The sequence below is a fragment of the Danio rerio genome, chromosome 20 (genome assembly GCF_049306965.1).
Source record: "Danio rerio strain Tuebingen ecotype United States chromosome 20, GRCz12tu, whole genome shotgun sequence".
In the NCBI taxonomy this organism is placed as follows: Eukaryota; Metazoa; Chordata; class Actinopteri; order Cypriniformes; family Danionidae; genus Danio; species Danio rerio.
This window is the reverse complement of record NC_133195.1, coordinates 31,052,905-31,077,929: the sequence shown is the minus strand read 5'-3', so window position 1 is coordinate 31,077,929 and position 25,025 is coordinate 31,052,905. Positions and strand designations below refer to the sequence as shown.

General features: G+C 34.6%; 1 protein-coding gene across 7 annotated transcripts in view; it reads left to right on the top strand.

Annotated features, from left to right (window-relative positions):
• The window catches only part of ino80 (INO80 complex ATPase subunit), an 82,874-nt gene that overhangs the window by 4,356 nt on the left and 53,493 nt on the right, over positions 1-25,025 (top strand). For 4 of the 7 annotated variants that reach the window (NM_001045119.1, XM_068215525.1, XM_009300833.4 and 1 more), the window contains exons 3-23: positions 263-423; positions 1,818-1,885; positions 4,491-4,637; positions 4,726-4,846; positions 4,928-5,130; positions 5,954-6,007; positions 7,519-7,722; positions 7,798-7,993; positions 10,202-10,269; positions 10,378-10,587; positions 11,324-11,404; positions 14,123-14,218; positions 16,036-16,095; positions 16,189-16,331; positions 19,753-19,837; positions 19,926-20,043; positions 21,490-21,575; positions 21,693-21,860; positions 23,115-23,248; positions 24,436-24,503; positions 24,590-24,683. In NM_001045119.1, coding sequence (NP_001038584.1) covers positions 263-423; positions 1,818-1,885; positions 4,491-4,637; positions 4,726-4,846; positions 4,928-5,130; positions 5,954-6,007; positions 7,519-7,722; positions 7,798-7,993; positions 10,202-10,269; positions 10,378-10,587; positions 11,324-11,404; positions 14,123-14,218; positions 16,036-16,095; positions 16,189-16,331; positions 19,753-19,837; positions 19,926-20,043; positions 21,490-21,575; positions 21,693-21,860; positions 23,115-23,248; positions 24,436-24,503; positions 24,590-24,683 — 2,565 coding nt within the window. The remainder of the gene's footprint in view (positions 1-262; positions 424-1,817; positions 1,886-4,490; positions 4,638-4,725; positions 4,847-4,927; positions 5,131-5,953; positions 6,008-7,518; positions 7,723-7,797; positions 7,994-10,201; positions 10,270-10,377; positions 10,588-11,323; positions 11,405-14,122; positions 14,219-16,035; positions 16,096-16,188; positions 16,332-19,752; positions 19,838-19,925; positions 20,044-21,489; positions 21,576-21,692; positions 21,861-23,114; positions 23,249-24,435; positions 24,504-24,589; positions 24,684-25,025) is intronic. The other 3 variants (XM_073932924.1, XM_073932923.1, XM_009300835.4) reach the window with 1 other exon arrangement.

Sequence of the window (25,025 nt, the reverse complement as noted above, 5' to 3'; positions counted from 1 at the left end):
ACGCTAACCCCATTTCTAAATTACAAATATGAAACATTCCTTTAACCAGAATGTAAAGCATTATTTAGATGAATGACAACCCAGGGTTTAATGCAGTGTTATAAGGCTTTTTTTGGCTTTATTCAGTTGTTAGCTTTAGCATGTTTTTCACTACTCCCCATACGTCCTACATCAAGTAGCTAATGGTAGCTGTTTTGTAGGAGTTTGCTAATGAGGCCTGTGGTTGTTTGTTTAAGGTTGTGTTTGTGTGTTTACGCTACAGCGATGACAGTGATGATGGTTTGGGCGAGGGGTCTTCTTTGGCCTCGTCTAACCCACTGCTGGCAGTGAAAAAAGATCACATCAGCCCTGAGGACGAGACCAAGGACTCCTGCAGAGATGGAGAGACGGAGTGTGGCACTCTTAATGGAGCTGTGCTACAAGGTAAAGACAATAACAAACAGACACGTGGAATGCCTGACCTCTTTTTTAAAAGTTTACTTTGCATATATATATATATATATATATATATATATATATATATATATATATATATATATATATATATATATATATATATTTTTTTTTTTTTTTTTTGCTGTTTGGGACTTTTCTTGGCATTTTTTAAACTATCTTTTTAAATTTCTCAAATATTTTTACTCTTCAGATACACTCACAATTATAAGCACAAATTCTGTACATCCACTTTCTCTTTTGAAATATATCCTTTTCTTTTTGTGATACAAAACTATGTACATGTAGGGAGTAATCCTTTCAATTTTAGATTAACAGAAAAGTTCAGATCTATGGGATGTTGCATAATTGGTCAATTTTTCTCAGAATTAAATAAATTGTTCCATTTTCAGATTTACAAATGTGGTAATTTGTTCCATTTTATAAATTCTCATTTTGATTTCTATTCATGCATCTAGGGTTGGGCTTTCTTATGACAATATTTTTTTTTTTAGTATTTCTCTTTTTGACAGCCACCAACAAGATATTCATTAGATACTTACAGTGCTCAGTATAAATGAGTTCACCCCATTTTTCCTATACTGCATATAGGCAATGTATTTTGGTGCATTGAAGCAAAACTGATTTATTAAACAGAAAATAATATTTTAGTCACCAAACATATTTATAAATTGAAAGATAATACAATTAAATTAAAGCAAAATATTGAAATTATTTTTTTTCCATTTTTTTAAATATTTATTACATTTTTTTCTATAGCATATAAATTTGGGTGTACTAGTTTTTGGGCTGTTATCAAAAGGTATTTTGTTAGATAAGCTCCAGATTTGGCTTCAATACTGACTCTAATGTATATGCACAAATATAATATAGTATAGCTTCATATTAAAAATATGAATTTAAAAGATAGATTTGTGAGGGGTGTACTTGTATATGCTGAGCACTGTATGCCTTTAAAAACATTCCTCAGGTATATGTCCAAAAATAGAATTTTACAATCAAAGGGTATCACAGATTCAAAGATATTTTGTAAGCACGTATGTTTATTTCTTTACAATATTTTTTATTAACTAAGCAGTCCCAGAAAATGTGATAGTTATTCGCCTTTTCTTTTCCGCATTTTCTCCAGCATTTAGACGAATTTCCAGCGTGATATAATTTCTGGGAGGGTGTGATTTATTTTCTTGGCATTTGATAGCATGGATATAGTTTTAAGTAAATTTTATTTTATGAAGTGTTTGGCTTAACATGGCATCTCTATGAGGATTCCAGTGAGCTAATGAATTAAAACATTTTTGTTGAGATGTACTCTTTCTTTCTTTATGAAAATGAATAAAATTAACTTTCCTAACTGTCACACACAGAGCACAAAGCTGACAAGGCCAGCCTATATAACTTCTCCAGACTGAAGAAAAGTAGGAAATGGCTGAAGGTATGTATAAATAAAAACCAATTGAAACCTGTTTATACCTTAGGAGTTAAACATAAAACTAGTAATTTTTTTTTATATAATTGTAATATAATTTTTAAGTTAACCTTAACCTTTCTGATTTTGATTGTAATGTATTAATGTGCACCTTTTGTACAGCTGCTTTGAAACAATAATTATTGTTACCTTCATAGAAATGTTCTCTTTTTTGAGTTAATGAAAAATGTGTGGAACAACAGATGAGCAAAAAGGACAAACTAGATGTCAGCTTTTTAATATATGATTCCGCACTAAAGCTACATGTAGGTGACCAGAAGGTTGTGTTTATGAATTTATTGACACAAAGCATTTGACTGTTTTCAGAAAGACCCCAGCAAACTATTTTGTGTCGACTGTGAAATCATATTTTAAACTTTATGGCTTGTTTCCACTGACTGGTACAGTTTGGGTCGGTACGGGTCACCTTTATGACCCTTGCATTTCCACTACCAAGGGTACCCTTTTGGTGGGCATGGTATATGACAGAAAGTTTGAGTCGCATAATTCTCGCATGAGGAAATGCCTAAAGTAAAACTTTTCTTTGAACATGATTTGATTATAACTGCGGATCAATGCAAAATAGCCTACTGTAACGTCTGTAATTATATAAAATAAATAAGTAAATGAACATATATGAACACATACAGACCCTTACAGTCTCCGATATGTTACAGACTACAGAAAAACTACACACAGCAGACATATTGTCCTTATTTAGGTTCAAAACAGCACAAAATATAGCACACAGTCAGTGAAAATCTCTCATCTGTGTCTGTAATCTCCAGCAGCACATGTAGCCTCTGTTAGAGAGTCATTCCATCATTCCCAGTTCATATTAGTCCAAAAGGTGATGATAAAAATTAAAATTGAAAAATTGTTTGAGCCCGGATCGACCATAGCTCGTTATTATATGTATATATAATTCCGCTGTAATCTCTCGGCTGTGTATTTTAAACATGGCGGGTTTTTTGTTTTCATTCTGGCTTGTTGCGTAAGCGAATGACCTATCTCTGTAAACCAATAGCGTTCAGCTGCGCGTCTAGCTCCGCCATTTCGTACCCTTTCTCGTGTTTGATATCCTTTCGAAAGGGTGCCGAAAAAGTGGTACGGTTCGGTTTGGTACGCCTTTTGACAGTTGAAACGGCCATAAAAGCATACCAAACCGAACCGTACCGTACCGTACCATACCATTCAGTGAAAATGGACCATTAGTTGATGTGTAATGTAGCTGTGTGAACATAAACAACATCTCGGAATAAAATAAGCTCAATGTTCAATGCAAAGGGAGACATTGGATTTTACAGAGTTAGCTTAGCAAAGCCTACAGCGAACGAATTTTGGGGACTACAAAAAAATACATCCGGCTTAGTGAGATCATATGCCGCGTGACGTGCTGTAAGGTTTGTGGCTGGTGAGGCACTGACATTTTCAAAGTCATATTTATAAACATATCCACTTAATATATTTGCCAACTACCGATTGTGTTTCATATGTCATATCAGCATTTTTTTTCTATACACATAGCAGGTACATATTGGGCCAAGGAAGAATGTAAAATGTATAGCGATTAAATATGCCTCCCAAAAAACACACAGCTGGATGCTACAGAGTCCAGATAGCCTATAACAAGCGACACACAGGAACACTATATTGTTAGACCGCACGCTCCCGTTTCAAATTACACTAAAGTTACCGACCGCAACCACGTTTTATTCAGAAATTTATTCCCACGCTGCAAGAGATCTGGTCAGGTTCTGCGGAGGTCGAATGCAGACCTCTACTAGGAAATATGACAAGTTATTCGTTTTCATGTATATAAACAAAGTAAGATATATGAAAAATTACGTAGTTTTTTTACAAATCAATTATGAGCACACATAGCTTTGCACCCCATAAACACAAACATGCCTTAAAAATACACTTTGGACCGCCTCTTAAATAGACGTCGAATAGACAGCTTGACTAAAACAAGGCTAAACTTGGGCTGTCAGTGAAAATCTAATAGACATCTTATGTAGCCCAATGCAAATAGACAGATTAGACAGACTATATATGTGTAGTCATTCATTTCTGTTTATTTGATGACAAGTCTAATTTTGGCCTATTGTTAGACGTCTATTAGATTTTCACTGAAAGCTCAATATAGCCTTGTTTTAGCCAAGACAATTATGTTTAGAAAGCATGAAAGCAGACAGGAATAACATGTTGTCATGTAAATAAATAACATGAGGCTCTTTGTTTAGAAAAAGAACAGTATAGATCTTTTGTGTAAGAAGAAAAGGGGAATCAATGACTCTATTAAGCTTCCTCACACTTCACTGAAGTCTCAAGATGCTTTTTTGTGTGTTTGTGACATACAGCTTATACAGATTTTAATCAATATTCACAAAATCGTAGACAATAAATAATAGACACCCATGGTTTTAATAATGAAATATAAAAGTATGATTTTTTACCTTTCAGGGGGAGCATAAAGAGCTTCAAATTTAATGTCATACATTGTTAATAACAATTGTAAGGATGGATTGTGGCTCTGTTTTATGTCTGGTCGATTGTTTGTGAATCACAGGGCATCTTGCTGAGCGATGACACCACAGACTCAGACAGCGACTCGGATGATTCCGACTTCACAATGACACGGGAAGAGCTCCAGGACATGCTGCGCCTGCACAAGTTCACCAGACTCCACCAGAGCAAGTTTCACTCTGACAGAGAAGTACGACATGCTTAGCTAAACCTCAGATATTCGTCCACACATAAACAGCCTTATGGAAACAGTTGCTCATGTGTGTTTGTGTTCACAGCTGCAGCACTATCAACACTACAGCACAGGCCTGCTGTCCACTCACGATCCTTTCTATGAGCAGCAGCGCCACCTACTGGGCCTGAAGAAAAAGAAAATCAAGGAGGAAAAGAAATGTAAGGGTAAGATTGCCTGAAAAAACAGAGTAGATGATGGTGTTTACTTGTTATTTTTAAACGCTCATCTTTATTCTACTTTTGTAGCCAAGTTAAAAAAGATGAAGAGGAAGAAGAAACGAGGAGAGGAGTTTTCTATGGAAGGAAGGCAACACATTACTAAAACATTTGCCAAGTTTTCCCATGATGCACCACTTCCTATGATCAAAAAGAAGCACTTAACCATTGAGCAGCTAAACGCTCGTAGAAGAAAAGTCTGGCTTACAATTGCCAAAAAAGAAATCCCAAAGGTACAGCAAAAGATTTTTATTCCTCTCCTTGGTCCCTATCATACACCCGGCGCAATAAGGCACAAGACGTGTTTGGCGCGATTTGTTGATATTTTCAGACCAGTGCAACCCAAATTTCACATTTAAAATTTTTAGATTTTAAAAATGTTGTTTAAATAGCAAATCCATTTGCTCCACTTTGTGGATTCATGGGCGTGCTGCTCTTTGTGTGTTTGGATATAACTGACCACACTTTACGCTAATTAACTTCACGTTATTATTGTTCATTCATTTATTTGCTGGAAATTAAAACTGAATTTAGAAATAGTTTTTAAACAAATCTTTGCCCTTAACAAATGAAATTAAATATGTAGGCTAATGAATGTCTTCATTAGAGTGTGTACAACACCATTTCCTTATCCACAAAAGTAAAGAGTAAAAGTAAAGTAAGGAAAAAGTAAAGAGGCCGAATGAAAGAGGCTCATTCTTTATCCTCACGCTGCAGTTAGTTTTCTCGCTAGTGAAGCGTTCAGTTTTTACACTTACAAATTCTGCCATGTAAATAACAGACGCGCCATGGCGCCGCTCAGCTGACTCGTAAAGGGAATGTGAGATGAAACTCTGATTGGTTTAATGCACGTTATGCTCAAAACAAACCTATTAAGAGAATAAGCACAATGCTATTAGCATCCTTAAAATAGCAAAAGTTTTTTAGGACTTGCCCTTAATGCTTTAGACTTTGAGCCTAGATCGTTAAAATAGAGCCCTTTTAGTTTTGTGATTGAAAGTATTTATGTCTTCTGTTACTTAATTTTGTTTGTTGTTGTATTTTTCCTCCTTTTAGGCATTTAAACAAAAAGTCTCTGCAAGGAACTTTGTTTTAACCAATGCTAGAAAGGTAAGCGAATTATATTTTACATATGAAAGATTTTTTAAAAGTTTGGGCTGAGATTATTTTTAAAAGAAGTCTCTTTTATTTATTGAAGTTGCAATTATTTATAATTTGTAGTATTTCTTTTTTCTGTTACGTTTAAAAAATATTTTGAGTTTTTAAAAAAATATACATAACTTACATAATCTCTCATACAGTAAGAGACTTACAGATCTTGCTCAAGTTTTGTAATTTTTTTCCAAACAACAACAATTATAAACGGTAAAACATGGAGAGCTGCAAATCCTTTGGATGATTGCCTTTAAAGAAGAAAAGATGTATATTTATACACCTAATATTAAATGAAAAAGTTACAACTCAAGAAAAATTGGGACATGTTGGTAAAATATACTCAATCCATTTACTCCAAATTAGAAAAAGTATTCAGTCTGTGTTCTCAATGAAAAGATTTTCTAAGACATATATAATGTGCACTCTATCAATCTATTCTTCAACTGTAATGACTCTAATTTTAACCATTTTATTTTATTTCAGAAAAATAAATAACAGTTTCATGTCTTTATTAATCCTGCCATCTAAATTTATATTGCCTAAATATAAAGATTTACAAGGGAAAGCAATCTCTACTTCAAAAATTGTATTTAAATGTATTTTAATCTCTTTCAGTATGAGGTTAATTTCTGACAATGCCAAAAGTACATGATGGTGATTGGGGCCACTTTTCACCCACTGTAGCATATTTTAAAATAGATTCATGTGAGAAAAAACATAATTGCTTAGAAATCCTTCTAATATGCTGAATATAAAGAAACAACTTGAATTATTTTATTTTAATAGGTATGTGTTTGAGTAAAATATTAGGTATAGTTCACCCAACAATAAGGATTCTATCATCATTTTCTCACACTTGTTACAAAACTTTACGAGATGAAGTAAAACTAAGTTTCTTTCTTCTGTTGAACTCAGATAATTAAATATTTTGAAACATGTAAACATTGACTAAAATATTTCCTATTAATTAAGTCAATGTTTACAGGTTTTCAGCTGTCTTCAGAATGTCTTCTTATGTGTTCAATAAAAGACATAAAGATTGAGTAAATAGTGAGTTAATATTCTTTTGTTTTTGGGAGAATTTCTTATTTATTTTATATCTTACTTATTCATCTGTTATCTTACCATTATTTTGCAAAAAATGCTCTAAATTACAATACTTGTGTTTTAAATTTTGAAGAAATGTTATAGTTATACATAATAAAACTAGAATAAGTTTACTATTAAGTGTGATTTGTAAATACAGAGAAACTGAGAAAAATTATGGAGCATTCTGAAATAAAACAATGACCGAAACAATAAATGAAATGTTTTATTATTTTATAATTAAACAAAATGAACTCTTCACGTTGTAAAGCAGTAAACAGTTCACACTTTAGATCAGTTATAAAAATACAGAATAAGCTGAGTTTTACTACTTGTCTGAGTGTGGCTTTTTGAGTGTTTATGCTTGTACACTTGTCCAGTTGGCCCACCAGTGTATGCGTGAGGTCCGGAGGGCTGCCATCCAGGCACAGAAGAACTGCAAAGAGACTTTACCACGAGCTCGTCGCCTCACCAAAGAGATGCTGCTGTACTGGAAGAAGTACGAAAAGGTGGAAAAGGAGCACCGTAAACGTGCCGAGAAAGAGGCTCTCGAGCAACGCAAACTCGATGAGGAGATGCGGGAGGTATCAAAATACATACAGTAAAAAAAGCATTACTTTGAGAATCACTTTCTGAAACAGCTGTTCCCTGTGCGTTAGGCTAAGCGTCAGCAGAGGAAGCTGAACTTTCTGATCACACAGACGGAGCTGTACGCTCACTTTATGGGTGGCAAGCAGAACGCTGGAGGAGACTGTACACAAGAGGAGATCCTGCGCAAGTTGGAGGACAATAGCTCCCAGCGGCAGATCGACATCGGTGGAGGAGTCATGGTCAACGTCAGCCAGGAGGACTATGGTGAGGGCTTTTTTTACTGTTTATGAATGATTATTCACGGAAATGGGTATTTAGGGTTCAAATAGTCATGGACAACATGGAAAAGTCATGGAATTTTGACATGGCATTTTCAATGCCTGGAAAAGTTTTGGAAAAACAGAAAAACCCACAAAGTTTTGGAAAAGTCATGGAAAACAGATATCTGTATACTTAAATATAGGTTAGTTGTCTTAAACTTTTTCTGTCTTTGGCCAATCACTTACTCTCACATTATTAGTGCAGTGTAAGCATTATCTAAATAAATTTTACATAGAAAAAAAATTTGCATCACAGTGGCGCAGTGGGTAGCACAATCGCCTCACAGCAAGAAGGTCACTGGTTTGAGCCTCAGCTGGGTCAGTTGGTATTTCTGTGTAGAGTTTGCATGTTCTCCCGGTGTTTGCGTGGGTTTCCTCTGGGTGCTCCAGTTTCCCTCACAGTCCAAAGACATGCTCTATAGGTGAATTGGGTAATCTAAAATTGCCTATGTGTGTGTGTGAATGAGTGTGTTTGGATGTTTCCCAGTGATGGGTTGCAGCTGGAAGGGCATTCGCTGTGTAAAACATATGCTGGATATGTTGGTGGCTCGTTCCACTATGGTGACCCCAGATTATTAAAGGGACTAAACCAAAAAGAAAATGAATGAATAAATATAACATTGAAACTAAATAGATTGCTGCGTGTTTTACGATATGCTTTAAAAATGTTATCATGTATTGTTTTTTACCACGCATTTGTAGACACTGCATGAAACATTAGGTCAGGAAAACTTACTTGAAAATCTTTTAAAAGTTATGTAATTTTTGTAAAAATGTGTATGAACCCTGCTTATTCTAATCATTACAGTGTGATTTTTGCATAATCTGAGATCCTTTTTTTTTAATGGGGATCATGATTCGCCCAATATTATAAAAAGACAACTGAACAAAACAGCATGTAATTTTGGCATTTGTGTTGAATGATTCAATTATTTTGTCACACTTTACAATAAGGTTTCATTAGTCAGTGTTACATATTTACTAACATGAGCTAAGAATGAACAATACTTGTACTACATTTATTAGTCATAGTTCAGCATTTACTGATGCCTTATTTAAATGCAAATTCATGCTTGTTAACATTAGCGAATGCACTGAGTTAACATGAACTTAACAATGAACAACTCTTATTTTCATGAAATAACATTAACTAACATGAACAAAAACTGTAATAAATGTTTTGTAAACCTTATTGTAAATTGTTACCTACTATTCTTTTATATCAGGGGTGCCCAAACTCGGTCCTGGAGGGCCAGTGTCCGGCTTATTTTAGTTCCAACCCCAATTAAACCAAAGACTATAAAACACACAATATGGCGAATGAAGCTCTGCCTTCTGGTACAGGAGCCAATCAGTGATTGCTATATGGCAAATAAAGCCTGCCTTCTAGTTTAGGAGCTAATCAGCGATTGCTATATAATGACAATTCTCCAGGGGAGGGGCACAGATCAGACATGAGTTTTTGCAGATTTTGTGTGATACGAACATTTAGAAATGAAACTAAATTCATAGTTGTTTTGGAGAATTTGATGTTTTCCCATTAAAACAGAATGCCCGAGTATACTGCCCGAGAGGCGTTTCAAAAATGACCACCGAGTGACATGACTTGCCTTTAAGGGACTTTGACTAAACACAACTGAACCAGCTAATCAAGCTTTTTCAAGGTATAAAATTTCCAGACTCGTGTGTTGAAGGAAGTTAGAGATAAACTATGCAGGACCAAGTTTGGACACCCCTGGTTTAAACTATTCTTTTCGAAAACTTTGCATGTTACTTTACTGGATGAATCCGCATTTTTGAACAAATCTCTTGAACAAATTCTTCATTGACAAATACATTTTAACCCACTGGAATGGTACACGTTGTCAAAATCATTGTTTAAAAAATATATACATTTCAGCTAAATGTTCTGTATTTTAGATCATTATTTTTTTATTTTAATAGTTAAATTATTAGGTGAAAATATAGATTTGTTCAGTAGTTATAAGTGGTATAATCCAATTATAAACCTGATATAAACACAGTTATAAACGTTTGCTTTAATTGTAATTTGTATTGTATTTAAAGCAAAAATCATGCGATTAATTTTTTTAAATTAATTAATTAATTTATTATTATTGTTTTTTTTATTTTTATTTTTTTTATCTTGTAGATAGTGATTATTACAAGTCTCAGGCCCTGAAAAACGCAAAAGAGGCATACCAAATCCACCAGGCCAGAGTAAGTAGCAGTTTGTTATGCATTAGTTGATACTATATACAGTATGTTTATCACATAAATTTTTGTCTAGATTGTGATTATTTTGACATCTCTCTTTGTGATCTGTAGACCAGGTTGTTTGACGAGGAAGCGAAGGACAGTCGTTGTGCCTCTCTGCACGCTGCTAGTATGTCCGGCTCTGGCTTCGGTGAGAGCTACAGCTTATCAAACCCTTCTATTCAAGCAGGTGAAGACATCCCTCAACCCACCATCTTCAACGGCAAACTGAAGGGATACCAGCTCAAAGGCATGAACTGGCTGGCCAATCTTTATGAACAGGTGATTTCTGATGCTCTCTTATGCTTTTACACACACCACTGCTGAAAAAAAATGTGACAAGCAATACTTCTGACAGCTTATTTAAGAGGTTTGTGGATTTTGCCTAACTCTCTTCTTTTTTTTTATTTGTTGTTTGAAGAGTGGGATATATTTGTGTTGTTTTTCCTATTTTGTTATCATTTATTTTGGAAATCCCATTTTACAAGCATTTCTTCATTTGGTTTCATGTTGTTTACCCTGTCCGTTTGAAATAAATTCTTCGTCTTTTTTTTGATATTTAGCTTGGTTAAGCATTCTCATTATGTTGTGATTTGGAGCCTGGTCACAACAGGATATATTGTTTTTGCTTACCAGGGATACTTGTGATCAGTAGAGACAGTAAAAAACATTTATAATAGTTTCTAAAGAAAGGATCACATGACATTGAAGACTGGTGAGACAATTTGCTATTACAGGAACAATTTACAATTAAAAGCATGTTAAACAATCATAATAAAAATTAATGAATAATTATTAATTAACAATTATAGTAATAACAATATAATAATAATAATAATAATAATAAGTTATAAATATAGTATTTTAATAAAAAACATATAGCTTTAGTGAGTGTAACACTTTTCGAAATTTTTACCAATCCCAAAGTTTCTATTAGTAGAGTATATCTCTTCCTTCATGTCTGTAAGCTTTATAAAGACTGTAGTGATTCATGTTTCTGTATTTTCACTTCTCATAGGGCATCAATGGCATTCTGGCAGATGAAATGGGGCTTGGAAAGACAGTCCAGAGCATTGCTTTACTGGCTCATCTGGCAGAGGTAAGAATTACTGGTCGGAAACCTTTGAATTTGTACAAGATGTTTATAAACAAGTGTAGTGCACACTGGATATTAGGTAAATCTGGACATTAATCTTATCTTTCATTGGCTAAGAAATTTTAAATAAGGATAACACTGTAGTATTATTAATATAAAGTATTTAACATTAATGTTATTTTAAATAGTTTTTGTAATACATGGTTTAATATATAATTCAGTGTATCAGATATTTTGATGTTAAAATTAAATTCTATTCTAACTTTGAATTATTAATATGTATAGAAGAACAAGTACTGGAATTTAAAAATTTTAGCAAAATAAAACTAACCAAAAGCGAAGTTTTGAGGGTAGTGGCAAAGTAAACATGACAATTACGTAGTATCAATGTCTTTGCATACACAATTCAAAATTTTCTTATGTCTTTTATCGTATTCATCCTAAAAATTCATAATGCCCTGAAACAAAATGAGATTGTATTTATTTTTTTATATGCTAAATCTTTTTATTAAACCTCCAGGCCTAGTTTGCAATTGTTTTGATGAGTCTGACACATACAGATCCATTTGCAGCTTTTTATTTGCAACAACAAGGCAACTCAAGTGAAAGAAGCCAATCCAAAAGACTAAAAAAGACAGGACAGCCCAGCAAAAAATCAGAGAATGAAATACACCTTAGTCAGGGCAGCCCAGCAAACAGAGTCAAGATAAACAGTCCATTAATCACAGAAAGGCAGAAAGAACATTAGAAAGAATGCTTCATAATGATCATAAGGAGAAATCAAGCTGGCATAGATATAAGAGGGATGATAGGCATCAGGTATGAGAGTGTAATCTGTCATAGATATATACACTAGATATCGCATAGGGCCCCTGAGCATGCGTCAATAGCGCCGCCACATTGGTACAGTGCTCCCAGGACAAATGTCATTCAACCGCACTAGTCAAGACAGTGTTATTACGTGAAGATGCGGGACTTTAGCGCTGTCTACGGGTGTAGTAACGAGCAAACAAAGAAAACAAAGCACAAAGGCAGAACATTTTGAAGGTAATATTAAGTTTTTTTCTGTTTTTGTATGTTCTGAACTTTTGTGCTAATCAGGTAACGTTATTGATGATAACAGTCACTTACTGCATTCACTATACGGCAAAGCAGCTCCAACTCGCACTAAACACTCGGCTTATGCTAGTTTTGTTGAATAAAATCAGCAAACAATGCAAAAGAAATATGACAACGAGATGCTGCGCTGCCAGAAACTTGTATTATTGTCAGCTAACGTTAGTGAAAGAGTCGTTTGGGGGATTCATTCACAAACGAATCGCTCCCTCCGTCATTATGAGAAGTGAAAGCAGGAGAGGAGCTGTGTTTCAGGACATAATTAGATCAAATTTAACAGGGAGGGTGAATAGTACATTTCTGTACACACAAACACAAGCTTTTTGTCAGGAATGCCCGTGCGGTCACTGATCCATCAATATAGAAAAGTGATGTAAAATTATAATTTTCGTAATTAGAAAAAAAAATTTACATACTAACATCCAGAAAAACTCCCGATCATAGATATATGTGTATATGTGTATATCTCTGGCTTTGGATGGCCACTGTCCTCCACTGTACCTTGGTCCCGCATTCATTTCAAAGGAGTGCTACCCTGTAGCAAGATGGCGGCGGTATTGACGCATTCCATCCAATAGACAAAAATAGGCCAGGCGACATCTAATGTATATATCTATGGTAATCTGTAATGAAGGATTGTGGTGAATGGAGTCTGAATGGTACCCAATAGAAATTTGGGAAAACAGCTCCCTCTGAAGGTGTGGAGAAGATGGAACAGGAGTCTAAATTACAACTGTTCGTTGATATTTAGATAGTTTGTTAATATTATTAATTAGAATATTTTAATTATTCATAAAATGACCTTACATCTTGTTCTGAAAATATCTGACCAAATGTTTTGGTATATAAACTATTGTTACTCTGACATTTTAGAGGATATCTACTGTAAATTATTGTAAAAATATATTATAAAGTTTTTGCTGTTTGAACTTATCATAAAATTTATGATAGTTGTAATCGATAAATATTATAAACAATATGCAATAAATATGGTGAAAAGACTAATTATTATTTTTTTAAATGTTAAAAATTGAAATCTCAATCCTATTTTAGAGCAACAACTTAAATCTCAAGATATCTTTATGAAACTATCTAAATCGCCCAGTCTTACAATTAGCATAGCACTGCAAGATATCAGGCTTTGGGGAATGTTCTCCTTCTCTGTCGTATCATTTTCCAGCCTGCATATATATATATATATATATCTATATATATATATATATATATATATATATATATATATATATATATATATATATATATATATATATATATATATATATATATATATAAAAACCCCTCTCTCTTTTGCTGTCCTGTGCGATCATATTCATTTCTCTAAAACAAATGCCTGACACCACATTTCATCTCTCTTTGGCATCAATGTGAACCCTCCAGCTGTCTCCATGACTTTCAGAACTGGCGAAAAGACGAGGATGCAAAATTTTGCTATTTTATATGAAAGAGTAGCGCTGTGGGCCCATAGGAAACCATGCTAGCATGTTACCTCGCTCTTTGGTTGTTTCCTGTCTTTTCCACCGTCCTCCTCCACCGCTGTCTGCACCTGTTTGGCTTATTTTGTGCTTCATGTGTTTTATCGGACAGAGGGAAAACATCTGGGGGCCGTTCCTGATCATCTCCCCAGCCTCAACACTCAACAACTGGCATCAGGAGTTCTCCCGCTTTGTGCCCAAATTCAAGGTGAACATGGCAGCTGTGCGGGGAAGCACCTGCAGCCGTCCTATCCTCTCTGTCTCAAACCTTTTATAAACCCATTGAACTATATCTATTTTCAGAACAATGGAAATGCCTTTTTCTTTTAAGCCTTTGCATATCTTTGATGAAAGAAAAACGCTTGACAGATTATTAAACTTCTGGTCTGGCTTTCCTTTTGGGGGCAGTGTTGCATCATTTATATGCCACGTTCTACTAATATCAGCAGCTTAAAAATTCATTTCCTGCCAGTCAGACTGAATCTCACAAATGATCTGGATGTAAAATCCCAGCCAGAATAACTTAAGGAATATAAGAAGGTTGAGCAATTATTATTTCTTTTTGTTGGCCCAGTCTGGCCAGTAGCTTAGATTTATACTTGCCCTGCCAATATTTGCACTAGACCCAGCCGCAATTTATTTTTAGCAGCATATTTTAATGTCAGGAAGAAAAGTGTTTTTCATTAAACGTTTGTTTTCTTTATACTAGCACATGTTGCATGATATACTTTGTTATTTTTAAAATGTGTGTAATAAATAGAAATTATGGAGCTATAATGTCATCTAACAATACATGCTTTTCATTTTGTATTGGATAAGTTTTTATTTTTCAACCCTAATTCACATTTTGCACCTTGTAAAGAGGTTACGGTTATGAAAAGTATGATTTTTTTTGCAGGAATTAAACAGTGTAATATGTTTTTATTTTTATAGTGTGTACACATAGAAATACAGAACAACACTTTACATGCATTTTTACAGCAATAACCTTGCTGCATTTTCAAATGATTTCAAAATAAAAGGTTATATACATACCATTGCAATCAGATTGATTAGCCCCCCTTTGATTCTTTTTTCTTTTTAAAATATTTCCCAAATGATGTTTAACAGAGGAAAGAATTTTCTCAGTATGTCTGATAGTTTTTCTTCTGGTGAAAGTCTTATTTGTTTTTTTTAGAATAAAATAAAAATAAAATCGGCTAAAATAAAAGCATTTTAAGGTCAAAATTATTAGCCCCTTTAAGCTATATATTTTTTGGTAGTCTACTGAACAAGCCATTGCTATACATTAACTTGCCTAATTACCCTAACCTGCCTAGTTAAACTAATTAACCTAGTTCAGCCTTTAAATGTCACTTTAAGCTGTATAGAAGTGTCTTGAAAAAATCTAGTAAAATATTATTTTATTTTATCAGTTATTAGAAATGAGTTATTAAAACAATTATGTTTAGAAATGTGTTGAAAAAATCTCTCCGTTAAACAGAAATTGGGGGAAAATAAACAGGGCGGCTGATAATTCTGATTGCAACTGTATATATACAAAACTAAACAAAAAGCAAACAAACAACAACAAAAAATAAAAATGCCCCTTTTTTGGTTAATGGTAATCCATTCAAAAGTGATCATTATTATCATACTGAATACAGTGTGAAGCAAATATATAGAGTGAAGAGTGTATCAATACAGAACTGTAAGACTGGAACTACATTGTACACACAAAGATTATTCATCAACTTCTTCCACTGTAATTTCATACCTTCGATATTTCCAATGAAAGGACTCCATATGTTTTCAAATACATGCTGTTTAGCTTTTAGTTTGCAAGTTATTTTTTTTATGGCAGGCTTGACATCATCTGTCTCATCCATTGAGTAGTGTTTAGTCTTTGCCTCTTTGTCCATAGCAAAGCTACACATTTTTTGTCATAAAGCAAGCTGAGATTAATAAATAATCAAACAATTTTTTGAAATATTTTTTAGTTTGTGGCAAATTTCAAATAACATCTCTCCTCATTCTCTCTCACAGGTGTTACCGTATTGGGGAAATCCTCATGATCGAAAGGTCATCCGAAAATTTTGGAGCCAGGTAAACATTTCAAAAGAATGCTAATTAAATGCAAATATTAATTGAGACCTGCTACTTCAACTGTATTTTATACATTTTTGGTGCCTCTTGCAGAAAACTCTGTATACTCAGAATGCACCATTCCATGTAGTCATCACCAGTTACCAGCTAGTGGTGCAGGATGTGAAGTATTTCCAGCGGGTGAAATGGCAGTATATGGTTCTGGATGAAGCTCAAGCACTGAAAAGCAGCACCAGGTAATAGCACTTTTCTGTTTTCAAACTTTAGTTTACACATGTGCTTTATTTGAATTTATTCATTGTTCAGTTATATTATTGATTGATTGATCATGATATGCAGGGTGTCCACAGGGTTTAAAAAGATTTAAAAGTTAATAAATCAATTACGAGAAAATTAAGGCCCTTAATAGTTATTAAAAAGTCTTAATTGCGTTTTTCTTAATTATATTTCATAAATATATTTATTTTCCTCCTAATATTAACAATGACATGCTCCATCCACGCGATTGGTTAGGGCCGGGGCTTGTCTAGCCTAGCTCCTCCCTCCAGGGGATGTCAAATAAATTGTGGGAAGGTGATGTGACGTTCTCCACATGTAGCGAAACCATAGAGCGAAACAGACGGCATAATGGGAAAATGTAAGTTGGCTGAAAACAACCGCGTAATTTATTATTTCAAGCTTTGTTTCTTCCGAGCTTATCTTAACTGTTTATTAACAACAGTATAAAAACAACTTATTAAGTTAAATGTTTGATACTGATTAAAACTTGAAGTGGCGATGAGGTCTTAAAATAGTCTGAGAGGGTCTTTTAAAAAGTCTTAAAAAGGTATTTAAATTATCTTTAGGATTCCTGCATATACTCTGATATGGTAGTATTTACTAACTTTTCATGAATATGTTACATACAAGAGACTCACCAAAAACTTGTATCATTCTTTGATTACAAGTAAGAAGTCGTTGAAAATAATTTGTAAATATAGTCTGAGCTCTTTCTTCTCAATAACAAAATAAACACACAAGAAAAATGACCGTGGTGAGAATAAAATGGTTAAGAAAACATCTGATTATAACAATACGGGTGTTTGCACTGCATCATGTTGACAGATGAGGTCATTAAAATAGCACTGTAATTACACTGAAAGTTGCATTATAAATGTATGTGGGCCCACAGACTTCTATGTAGATCTGGCTATATATTATGTATGACTATAGTTTAAATGAATCCCTTTTCTTTGCTAGACACAATGACATTATAGTATAAAACTGCTCTTTTAATGTTATGCTTTACTGCACCCAGAAGGTAACCATAGCGCTTCACTTTTTTTAAACTTTTTTTTTATGTTACAGCCTTATACCAAAATGGATTAAATTCATACATTTTCTCAAAATTCTACACACAATTCCCCATAATGACAACGCGAAAAAAGATTTTTTGAAATTATTGCAAATTTATAAAAAAATTAACATGTACATAAGTATTCACAGCTTTTGCCGTGAAGCTCTAAATTGAGCTCAGGTCATTCTGTTTCTACTGATCATTCTTGAGATGTTTCAGCAGCTTGATTGAAGTTCATCTGTGGTAAATTCAGTTGACTGGACATGATTTGAAAACGCATACATCTGTCTATATAAGGTCCAAGGGTTGACAGTGCATGTCAAAGCACAAACCAAGCATGAAGACAAAATAATTTTCTGTAGACCTCAGAGACAGGATTGTCTCAAGGCACAAGGCTGTACAAGGCCTGTATGGTAGAGTGGCCAGACAGAAGCCACTTCCCACCTGGAATTTGCCAAAACACATTTGAAGCACTCTCAGACCATAAGAAACAAAATTCTCTGGTCTGATGAGACTAAAATAGAACTCTTTGGAGTGAATGCCAGGCGTTACGTTTGGAGAAAACCAGGCACCGCTCATCACCAGGTTAATACCATCTCTACAGTGAAGCATTGTGGTGGCAGGATCATGCTGTGGGGATGTTTTTCAGCAGCAGGAACTGGAAGACAAGTCAGGATAGAGGAAAAGATGAATGCAGCAATGTATAGCGACACCCTGAATAAAATCTTGCTTCAGAGTGCTCTTGACCTCAGACTGGGACAACGGTTCATCATCCAGCAGGAAAATGACCCAAAGCACACCACCAAAATATCAATGGAGTGGCTCAACAACAACTCGGTAAATGTCGTTGAGTGGCCCAGCCAGAGCCCAGACCTAAATCCATTCGAAAATCTCTGAATCTGAAAATGGCTGTACACCGTCGCTTCCTATCAAACCTGATAGATCTTGAGAGGTACTGCAAAGAGGAATGGGCAAAAATTCCCAAAAACAGGTGTGCCAAGCTTGTGGCATCATATTCAAACAGACTTGAGGCTGTAATTGCTGCCAAAGGCGCATTAACAAGCTTTTGGCATCATAATCAAACAGGCTTAAGGCTGTAATTGCTGCAAAAGGTGCATCAACAAAGTATTAAACATAGGCTCTGAACACTTATGTACATGTGAATTTTCAGGATTTTCATTTTTTATAAATTTGCAACAATTAAAAAAAAATACATTGTCATTATGTGGTATTGTGTGTAGAATTTTGAGGAAATAATTGAATTCAATCTATTTTGGAATAAGGCTGTAACATACAAAAATGTGGAAAAAGTGAAGCGCTGTGAATACTTTCTGGATGCACTGTAAATGCTGTAAGCAGTCTTTTTATGCTCCATAAATTACAGGCTCATTTGAGTGTGTGTTATGGTCACAGCCTTTTCATTTTTATATAAAATGTTAAATGGCTATCTAGACAACCTAGAAAGTCGGGGAAGGTGTAGTTAAGTTTAGTTACAAGCTGTTTAAATTTTGTGAGAAAATACATAAAAAATACTATAAACAAAATGTTTTAATACTGTTCCGTTATATGGCTAGAAAATGACCCCTTTACTAGTTGTAAACCTGTTTTTCACTCAGTATTTACTTTAAATACAGCACACAAGCACTCCACATCTGTCTAGCTTATGCTAATAATCTTACATTAGCAAAATACTGGCCCATTTAATGACTATTTTCTCCAGATACCCTGCTTGTCTTGCTGTTACGCATCCTTGGTTGAACCTTTCAACAAGGAGAAATGAGTTTATAAAAAGCTGCAGATGCCCGAGAGAGAGAGAGAGAGAGAGAGAGAGAGAGAGACAGAGAGAGACAGAGAGAGAGAGACAGAGAGAGAGACAGAGAGAGAGAGAGACAGAGACAGTCTCCAGTACTGGGGCATCTCAGATTTTCCATGTTCCCGTCCTTATAGTCAGCGCAGTGACACTATGTCTGGACTGGAAGCCTTCAGAGAGTCGAGGGCCTCTCAAGCTTAGAGTGTGAGTTTGAGCCTCTCTGGAGATGACAGCACATGTGCCAGCAGCTTCTGTTGTGGTGGGACATGATTTATTGCCCAATTGGAGTCCCAAAAAGGCATCAGAGCAGTTTTCAAGTCTCTGAAGTCCCCATAATCAATGAAAGACTTACTGTAAGTGGGTCTAAGATACGTGCTCTAAAGAGAATCCCGCCAGGATTCCTAGTTGTGCGTTGAGAGTTCTTGTCATGCTGAGAGTTATATCCTCCATTAACCTCAGCTTGATGCTTGCTTGGGAGGTCTTAGTGGTTGTCTCTGCTTCTTCTTGGCAGCGTTCGGTGGAAGATCCTTCTTCAGTTCCAGTGCAGGAACCGCCTTCTGCTAACAGGGACGCCGATCCAGAACACAATGGCAGAGGTGAGTGTGCTCATGTGGGATCTTCTTGTTACCACATTAAAAGTGCTGTACCACATAAAAAATCTGACACCATTGTTGTTCCTCTCAGTTGTGGGCCTTGCTTCATTTCATCATGCCAACGCTGTTTGACTCTCACGAAGAGTTCAACGAGTGGTTCTCCAAGGACATCGAGAGTCATGCTGAGAACAAATCTGCTATTGATGAAAGTCAGTCAACAATTGTGTTTATCTTCATTTGCTGTCCATGTGGTTTATAGGGGGATGTGTTAGGGTTGATCAGTTTAGTTAAAATAATAATAGTAGATAAGTAACATATATTTATTATTCTATTATAATTTGTATAGCCACAGTTTTACTACGTATACTTCAATTAAACAATGGTTAAGGATTGGATGGATCGAAAAGTAATCGAAATCGTCATTCAGAACCTCAAATCAATCTAATTTTTCCAGGTCAATTTTTTTCAACTACTTTCCCTACCGCATATGGAGTCATGTCATCCTGCTCTGTTAGCCACACTTTGTAGCCACATCTGATCTCTAGTCAAGTATGACCCATTCCTGAGCCTTACTTTATACTACATTGATGATGATTAGAAGCTATGCCAGAAATGCCTTGAAACGGCACATTTTTCATTATGTTAAAATTATTATTTTCATTCAAATATTTGTTTACAGAAGATGCAAGAAATGAACTTTTTAAAATATTACTTTTACGGGATATACAAGAGTTGTTTTATTTAAAAGAGATTTTATTTTCTACTTTTAATATGAAAAACATTGAAAATCATTTATTTTCTTTCCAAAAGTGAAAGTTATTTATTTTCACTTTTTTATAAGAAAAAAGAGTATTTGTTCATTTTAAGCAATGCGTGTTTTAATTTCAGTTGTTCATAGATAGTGTATATAGTGTATGAACTATGAGGATAAAAAATAAAATAAATAAGTTGTTATTAATTATTAATCATAATTGAACTAAAATATCAAATTAATCAAGATTTAGATTTTAGACCAAATCGCCTAGCCCTACTATGGTTAGAGTAGTAAAACCTTGGGTCATTTTTTGGGAGAGTTTGATGTCTGAAGTAGCACTTATAATTGATAGCTTGGGTTGTTGTTGAGGTATTTTAGCACATTGTTGTCATGTTTAACATAAAGCTTGTATGTTTTTCTAGCAAGTGTTATGAACCTTTTATTTACTAGCAAGTTTTAGTTTTATGTCCTAGTTCTTCCTAGTGAGTTGAGGTTAGATTATTTTAATCTCAGAATAAATATTTATTTTACTTCCATATGTTCTAGCTTTCTGGTTGATTTAAAAAATGTTTACAAACTATTAGCAGTTAGCTGTGAAATGTATGTGTTTCCAGATATAAATACAGAAAAACAGCTTCATTTGAGTTTTTTCTGTTCACTTAATTTTCAAAGACTTTAAGTGTTATTTTATAGACTTCTAATAGTCTGTGTTGTACAAACTGGGTTCACCCAACAACACTGCTCAAACAGCATTTACTAAACAAACGCTGATTTTTAACTACAATCACACTTCTGTTTTTATCAAACAAGCTGCTTAAAATTTAATATTGCATATGTATAAAAACCGTTATCCAATATTAATTGTAAATTTTTAATTCTTTTTGTTGCTTTACCTTCTCAGACCAACTTTCCCGATTACACATGATTCTAAAACCCTTTATGCTGCGCAGAATAAAGAAGGATGTGGAAAACGAACTCTCTGACAAGGTGATGTCCTTTAGCCTCTCAGGCAGAATTGTGGTTTTAAACCTACGATTAAATAATAGTGTTTTCAAGTTTATGTTATATTTATGTTGTGCAATTTCCAAACCTTCAACCATTCAGATTGAAATCTTGACATACTGCCAGCTGACCAGCAGACAGCGACTCCTTTACCAGGCTCTGAAGAACAAGATCTCTATCGAGGACCTTCTGCAGTCTTCAATGGGATCGGCCCAGCAGGCCCACAGCACCACCAGTAGCCTCATGAACCTCGTCATGCAGTTCAGGAAGGTGAGACCCGGTTTATCAGCTTCAAAGATGGCCTATAAAGAAATAAAGGTATATCTAGGCATAGTCGAATAATAAGAGGTCAGTATATGCAAATGGCTATACCGTTAGCCTCAAGGCTGGTTTATATTTCTGCGTCGTGTGCTCGCCATGACCACGGCGCCTGCCTTGCAGATAGTCATACATTTATACTTCTGTTTGCTGTTTGTGTTGCTCTGCAATAGCACTTCCAAAACACTAGCTGGCAGTAGGTCTTTATGTTCCTCTGTGTCGTGTTTCTCCATGGGTGTTTTTTTCTCTAAATGCTACCTTAACCTACAAGTAACTTAAACTTGCTGATTCAAAAGGCGTGAAATGACGTGCAACAATATTAATCATAAGATAAACACAAAACAACAGATTCCATCTAGAGCTCCTTCCCCGGACTCGTACCGGACACTTGTAAACACTCGCTCAAATAGGTTCACGTGGCTCTCGGTCCCACCCACACTGATCACAGCTACCAGACCAACTAATCACAGAGCTTGCGCTAAACGTCGTTGCAACGTGTAATTCCATTTTTTTGAAAGGTGCACGTCAGCATTGGCGTTAACGTTGGCTTTAGCGTTTTGGGGGGGTGGAGTTGGGGTTGAGTGTTGTTGACGGCAGTGCCCGAGTTTATATTTGTCCATGTTCAGTGCACATCATGCATGTGTGTCTGTGAGAGCTGCATGTCAGAGCTCATTAATATTCATGACACAATCCAAATATAATAAATTATCGACCTTCTGATTTTAGGGGTATTTTATTGAGTAATAAATGAACTTATAAAACCATTTCTGAAGATTTTTTTTTACTTACCTAAGCCACATACCTACTATATAGATATCAGAAAACTATTCTAATTAAACCAATGCAGTACAGTTCTGTCATCATTTACTCACTTTCATGTTATTTCAATCTTTTATGTATTGCTCTATTCAATCAAGCTGTTTTGAAGAATGTTATAAGATGTTTCATTCCCCATAGATTGCCTTGTATAGATAAAAAATACATTTGAAGACAATTTAAATTGAAACTGCTTGGTCTCCAACTACTTTAGAATATTTTCTATTATGTTGCATCAAAGAGGTCAATATATGTTTCAAATAACATAAAATAAAATGAATGAAGGCTGAAGTTGAACTATTCTTTAATTTTTTAATTATTTTACACTCACTGTATACATGTTGATGAGCTCCTGTTTTTAATCACTGTGTGTTTTCTCAACTGTAAAAGGTTTGTAACCACCCAGACCTGTTTGAACGACAGGAGATACGCTCACCTTTCCACATGTCCCTAAAGCCCTTCATCATGTCCAAATTCCTCTTCCGACACGCAATCCTTCACACAATTGACCACGGAAAGACCAAGTAAGTTAATTTTTCTGTGCTTCCCACAGGTTTGAATTATAATACCTTTTACCCACAGCACATAAATAGTTAACTGTGCAACAAACAAAACATAATGAGATTTTTAACACAATTTTTTATTATTATAGGTTTTAAACTTTTTCTTTTCAATAGGTTAAGTTTAAAAAAAACTTGAAATAAATAAATTAATAATATACTATTTCTCTTTTATGCTATTCTGAATTCATGTGCACCCACTAAAATCTGCTTTTCTCTGTCTCTGATTCAGATTGCTTTATTGGCATGACATTTTGTACAGTATTGCCAAAGCATTTTAGATGTATAAAATATGTAATTTATTTGCATCATCAAATTAATAAAATATACTGCAAATGAGAAATAAAGGACAGAAAAAAAGAATAAAAACAGACAATATCTCTAAAAATTAAAAAAATTACAAGATTAAAACTTGTAAATTATTTAAATTAGACAAATGAGTTTATTACCGATTGTCATTTCTTCCTCTTTGAGTATTTAGTCAATTTTTCCTGAGCCGTTTAGTTTAAAGAATTTGTTATTTATTGTCTCTCGCTCTCGCGGCTGTGCACATAAAATTATTGACAGCTTTGAAAATGAAAGCAAAAGCAAATCCCAGACATTTTGGTAGATTAAGAAACCTCAGCTGGACGCAAAAAGGTGTGGGTCTCTATTGGTCTGCAGAGCAAGTCAGTGTTGACAGTTCTCGTAAACACAGAACAAGCAGTACGAAACCGGTAAACGAGAGAAGATTTTTCTCTACTGTATCACTCGCGGATGTTTGTTTATTTTGGGCGGATACAAAAAAGTGTAAAAGGATGATAATGATAGTAAAAAAAAAAGTTTCACTAAATATACTGTACCATTAAACATACTGGCCGTTAATATACCTGGGCAGCCCACCCATGTAAAGTCAATGTGTGGGAAGCACTGCAATTGTATAAGAATAGTGTATGAGTGTAGTCCACAATACAACTGTAACAATAAAGACACAGACGAAAGATATTGTTGGAATCACTAGCTGATGAATGGTATACATGTATAATAATCAGACAATATTTTAGGTGTGTAAAAATACAGTTGGCTGTATCGTTTTAAATTTGAATTGTTGATTCCATATCTTACAAACATTTGTTTTTAATACTGTTTTATTCATTGCCTTCACTCTTCAGGCTGAAACAGACGTTGCTCTCTCCGTTTTCTGCTCAACACATTCAACAGTCCTTATTTCACAGAAAAAGTGATTGTCTTTATTAAACTTCAGTTACATTCTGAATTGTTTAATGCCACACTCGTTTCTGATCATAGTCTACATCATTTCTACAGCTGACGATGAAGCCAGCAGCTTTTCCTTCCTGCGTTTCATCGACGTGTCTCCTGCCGAGATGTCAAATGTCATGCTTCAGGGGACTCTAGTGAGGTCAGTTACTTCGCACTTACATCAGTGATTTTTCTTACGTGGAGGAATATTTCTGAAAATTAAAATCATTCTAGACATGTATGTCATTTTTTTTCTCCTTTGGAATTTTTTAAGAATGCTGGGAAGCAAACATGGTTGGAGCCCACAGACTTTAAGGAGAAAGAAACATTTTCCCAAAATATCTTCTATTAATGACTATTCATAATAGGAATTTCTGCTGAACACAAAAATGTTTTGAAAGTAGCCAGTAATCAATCAGTTGAGGGTATCCACTGACTTTTTATTGATATTATTAGTTACTAGTATTAAAATGTGTTACTTTTTTGTGTTTAACTTTGAAAA